This window comes from Mus pahari, chromosome 8, assembly GCF_900095145.1.
Source record: "Mus pahari chromosome 8, PAHARI_EIJ_v1.1, whole genome shotgun sequence".
Taxonomy (NCBI): domain Eukaryota; kingdom Metazoa; phylum Chordata; class Mammalia; order Rodentia; family Muridae; genus Mus; species Mus pahari.
In genome coordinates, this window is record NC_034597.1 from 32,105,604 (window position 1) to 32,110,748 (window position 5,145).

A 5,145-nucleotide genomic window follows, 5' to 3' on the forward strand; every position below is an offset into this window, starting at 1 on the left:
CACTTTGTAGACCAGGTTGGCCTCGAATTCAGAAATCCGCCTGCCTCTGCCTTCCGAGTGTTGGGATTAAAGGCATGCACCACCATGCCGGGCTCCTTGGAGCTTTATATTGAGAACAACTGTTGCTAAATTATATTTGACCTGACTTTTTCATATAAGTACAGGAGCACATTTTTGGCTCCTATGCCCTCACTCTACCTTTTAAGATTTATTGTATTTTAAGTGTGTTTGGTGTGCATGCACGTGTGCATGTGCATGTGTATGTATGTAGGTACCTATAGAGTTCAGAGCAGGGAGAGTGTCAGTTTCCTTGGAGCTGGAGTTACAGGTAGTTATTGTAAGTCATCCAAAATGAATGGTGTATAAGAAATAAACTCAGGACTGGAGAGATGGCTCAGTGGTTAAGAGCTCTTCCAGAGGTCCTGAGTTCAATTCACAGCAACCACATGGTGGCTCACAACCATCTGTAATGGTATCTGATGCCCTCTTCTGGTGTGTCTGAAGACAGCTACAGTGTATTTATAGGCATAAAAAAATTAAAACACACACACACACAAACAAACAGACAGAAATAAACTCAGATTTTCTGCAAGAGATGTGTCCCCTCTTAAACACTGATACAGTTCTCCTGCTGGAGAGCCTCAGTGTTATGAACAGTGAGGAAAGTCAGTTTGGAAAATTAAGGTTCATGAACAAATAGGAAGTCAGTATTGCAAAAGGAATGACACCAATAGACCTGTGCCCTTATTTGAAATTTGAGGATGGCAACTGAGATGCTTTGTAAAACCCAGTGCAGTATCTCTTAGGAAGACCACCATACTTCAGTAAATTCTAAGATGTCAATTGATTAGTGTTACATGATATACATTTGCAAGTCAAAGGCCTGCCACAGTTTAGCTAGCCCTCTTCTTTCACCTGTATGAATAGTGAAGTCCCTGTCTCTGGTAATGTAAATACTTATGCTAGGTGACCCACTGATTACTACTTGTCCCACAGAAGGCATCAAAGGCAGTATGGTATTGGCCCTATGTGATAGTATCCACAGGAGCAGATGGATTCCTTCGCTTTCTTGACATGTACAGTGGGGGGAAAGGAAGTCTATGTTGGAGTATCACACACAGGGAGGAAATTTGGGTAAGCTTTGCCAAAAGGCAGAGAACCTGACCTTCAGCTTGGGCTCTTATAGTCACCATCCAATTTCTTTCTTTCTTTTTTTTATTAGATATTTTCTTCCTTTACATTTCAAATGCTATCCCCAAAGCCCCCTAAAACCTCCCCCAACCCTGCTCACCAACCCACCCACTCCTGCTTCCTGGCCCCGGCATTCCCCTGTACTGGGGCATATGATCTTCGCAATACCAAGNGCCNCTCCTCCCATTGATGGCCGACTAGGCCATCCTCTTCTACATATGCAACTAGAAACACAGCTCTGGGGGGAACTGGTTAGTTCATATCTTTGTTTCTCCTATAGGGCTGCAGACCTCTTTAGCTCCTTGGGTACTTTCTCTAGCTCCTTTATTAGGGGCCCTATGTTCCATCCAATAGATGACTGTGAGCATCCACTTCTGTATTTACCAGGCATTGGCATAGACTCACAAGAGATAGCTATGTCAGGGTCCTGTCAGCAAAATCTTTCAGTTATATGCTATAGTGTCTGGGTTTGGTGGTTGTATATCACCATCCAATTTCTGAAGGCTTGCTGAATTGGAATCAGTATTTGATCCTATTGAAGTTTCAGCTCAGGGGTAATGTGTTCTTCACTTGTGTTGCTTCTTTACTGAGTTCCCCACTCTTGCCCATGAGACTCTACAGGGTCAATATTTTCAGGGCTAATTCCTTTGCTTATTAGTCCTACTGGTAAACTAGAGAATACACTAACTTGGTCAGCAGGAACACTGAACTTTGCCCAGAAGACTCAATATAAAATAAAGCCTTTGGTTCCATCATTTGTCAAAGATTGTTTGGTAAATATTATTCTCACTTAGAGACAGGCAAACTGAGAATTTGTAAGGCTTAGTAGGAGTCTCAGTCACAGAGAGGTAGCTAACAGTCAAGATCTGTTTAATGCAGAAGCCTTTGTTCTTTCAACTTTAACATCCCCTATTTTACCTGTTAAAGAAGACTGGTATGTTCCTTGTGGCTTTTGAAAGGATTAAATAGATTTCCAAGTGAATACCTTAACACAAAGCTGTACAAAGAAACACAAATTCCAATCTTCCCTTGTAATGTCTTAAGTGGGTTCTGCCAATAAAATCTGTTTATAGGTCTATGGAGTCTCATTTTTCCCACCACGTATGCAGTGTAGATAAAATATTAAAAACTAATTAACATTCCCTATAGGCACCACTTAATCAAAAGGAATAATTGCTAACTGCTGGAACAGGATTATGTCAGTAGTTTATCCATTCTCAGAATAAGAAGAATCCAGGGATTCCAAGGGAGGAGTCAGGTCATCAGGATTATGGGAGGAAACACCTGGTGGGCCAAAAACACCACCCAAAACAACAACAACAACAATAACAAAAAAAAAAAAACAAAACAAAACATGTGTTTGGCAGAAAGCATGGACACCAGGGGGAAACTCAATCCCTAGGAGGAAGAAGTTCATATCCAAGTGGATCGCAGATCACCTGGGGGATCAGATTAGTTCACATTCCCTTATTCCCAGCTTACCTGGATCACCCTTCTCGCCCCGTGGACCTTCTCTCCCATCCCGTCCATCACGACCAGGTAGGCCATTCTCTGTCGGGCTACACATGACTAGGGTGCAGGTGTTGGTGGTTACTGATCTCTTCGAGAGGGTCTTCATTTCTGCTCCCAGATTTCCCAGGGGCTGTGCAAGCAAGACAAGCAGGGAGAGAAAGGGCAGCATGGCCTGCAGGGATGAGAAAGAGAAAAGAGGCAATGATGTAGGTTCTAGGATGAGGTTCTAGGTAGTGGCTACTAAGTCCAGAGAAGAGGAACCTTCATCCCCCACATCGTTCCCCATGATGAACACCCAGGGCAATAAGACAGTAAGAGTCCAAAAGCAGTTTATGGAGGTGGGTACATGGTCTGGCCTTTGAGGGAGTGAGTAGACTGGACTAGCACTCTACCAGGGGTTGACTGTAGTGTTCATCTCTGGTGCCCAATGAGAACAGTGGCTGAGTCTAGTGTACTAGACTGAGGACAAAGCAAAAGAGGCGTCTACAATGCGGGAGAGTTTCACTACAGCTCGGGGTGGATTGCATGTTTGTCAGGGTTTCCTGACCTGCTGCTTCTCTACCTGGTGAATCTGGGTTAAAGCTTTGCACTTCTTATTTACAATTGCCTCAGGTCTCTTAGAACTGCCTAGAAATACCTTAGTGAGCTCACAAGCCACTTCTTTACCATTGTTTTAGCAGAGGTTCTGTCATTAGTACTGAAGGGCAGGCCCAAGTCAGAGCAAGGCCACTGTTCCTTGACCAGTAGCCACCTTAACTTTGGGGCCCCATGCCTCATTCTGTGGAAGAGTCAAGAAAAAAGGCCTTCTGGTCTACCATCTGTTCACCTTAGCATTAATGAAGCCTGCAGAGAGCAGAACTACAGGCTTCCAGATCTGAGACAGGCTAATTAGCTGGGGCAGTGGCTGGAGTGTGCAGAGCCACAGTCCACAGTTTGCGTGGCACTCTGTGCTTTGAGAGTAAAAGTTCATTGAGAACAGAAGCTCTTTGTAATGTTAGCTGGCAAATCAGAGACCGTGAGCTGTTAAGCTTATTGTTTAATAAAGAGTTTAGACTAAGAGAGAACTCATTTTGTCCTTGTTTCTATGCTTTTGGCACCAGCCTGAGCTTACAGCCACAGCCTAGGGAAGGCTAGGGAGTTCTTTCTCTACTCTTTTTCTTATGAAATTGAGATTCAACAAAAATTCACCAGATTTCTCCATACAATTTGTATAGGTCTCTGGAAACATCACATAACATTCATCAACACGACTCCATCTCAGAAACCAAATCTTCCTCTGAGCCAAGGAAGGTGACATAGGGACAGAGGATCCTTTTCTCTCACTATGTCCCTCACAACCACCCCTCAAATCCCTGGTCCCTGATCCAGAACCTAGAACCAGAATCCTATTCCTCTTTCTCAAAATCAGTGGGACAAACATCCCAGATGGACAAAGCCATCTCCACAGGAGGTAGGGAAATAAAAATGAAAAGCAGAGGCACTCACAGATTGCTTCCTTGTTGGCCCCAGGAGGTCCAGGTAAATGCACCTCTGTTTGTCAGGCTCCACTATTTATGCCTGCCCTGTAAGTGGAGCTACCCAGCACTGGTCTTCTGAGAAAAGTCTCACACACACACACACACACACACACACACACACACACACACATTTTTTTTTCCTGTTGACTCACCCATTCTTACTCCACCTACACTCTGGAAACCTGCCTTTAATATACCTAACACTCTGTGCACCTGCTACCTTAGCCACGTGTGGTCTGGCAGTGAGCTCTATAACCTTTCTGCAGCTCTGCGAGTGAGAAAGCATTCCCAATGCCCGAGTGTTTGAGATGTCCAAGAATCTGAGGTCCAGAGCCCATCATTTTGCATTTTGCACAGTAGCCTACAACACTTGAAGAAAAAGAAAAAAAAAAAAAACCCTCACATTTGCATATCTCCAAAGGTAGAATCCATTGCTGTGTCCACTTCCTTTTTCATCTGAAAAGCATTGCAGAGATGTTGAGAAAGAGCTGGGAGCTGCTTGGCATAGCAAGGAGGGGTGGGGCAGATAAGGAGGCTACAAAGGCAGCAACCCATGGGGATTGTAGTACAGAGGGCTGCAGCCTGGAGGAGTCACTGTTTTGAATACTGCTCTAAAATACAAAGAGCGAGCCGGGCCTGGTGGCGCAGGCCTTTAATCCCAGCACTCGGGAGGCAGAGGCAGGCGGATTTCTGAGTTCGAGGCCAGCCTGGTCTACCAAGTGAGTTCCAGGAAAAGCCAGAGCTATACAGAGAAACCCTGTCTCGAAAAACCAAAAAAAAAAAAAAAAATACAAAGAGCTCATCACTTGTCATCCATGGAATGGACTTCCCTTATCATGTGACATGTTGGCCCTTTTCTTCCATCTTCCTAGCAATAATTTGACTTATATGTTGCTGTAGTCATTAAAGAGACGCCTTGAACTCT

At 44.3% G+C, this 5,145-nt stretch overlaps 1 protein-coding gene across 1 annotated transcript in view; it reads right to left on the reverse strand.

Annotated features, from left to right (window-relative positions):
- The window catches only part of Sftpd (surfactant protein D), a 13,093-nt gene extending 8,831 nt beyond the window's left edge, over window positions 1-4,262 (reverse strand). Inside the window, exons 1-2 of the mRNA XM_021204035.1 lie at window positions 4,189-4,262; window positions 2,674-2,875 (exon numbers count right to left, since the gene is read on the reverse strand). Of these exons, the coding sequence (XP_021059694.1) occupies window positions 2,674-2,872 (199 nt within the window). The 5' untranslated portion in view covers window positions 2,873-2,875; window positions 4,189-4,262. The remainder of the gene's footprint in view (window positions 1-2,673; window positions 2,876-4,188) is intronic.
- Window positions 4,263-5,145: the final 883 nt, after the last annotated feature.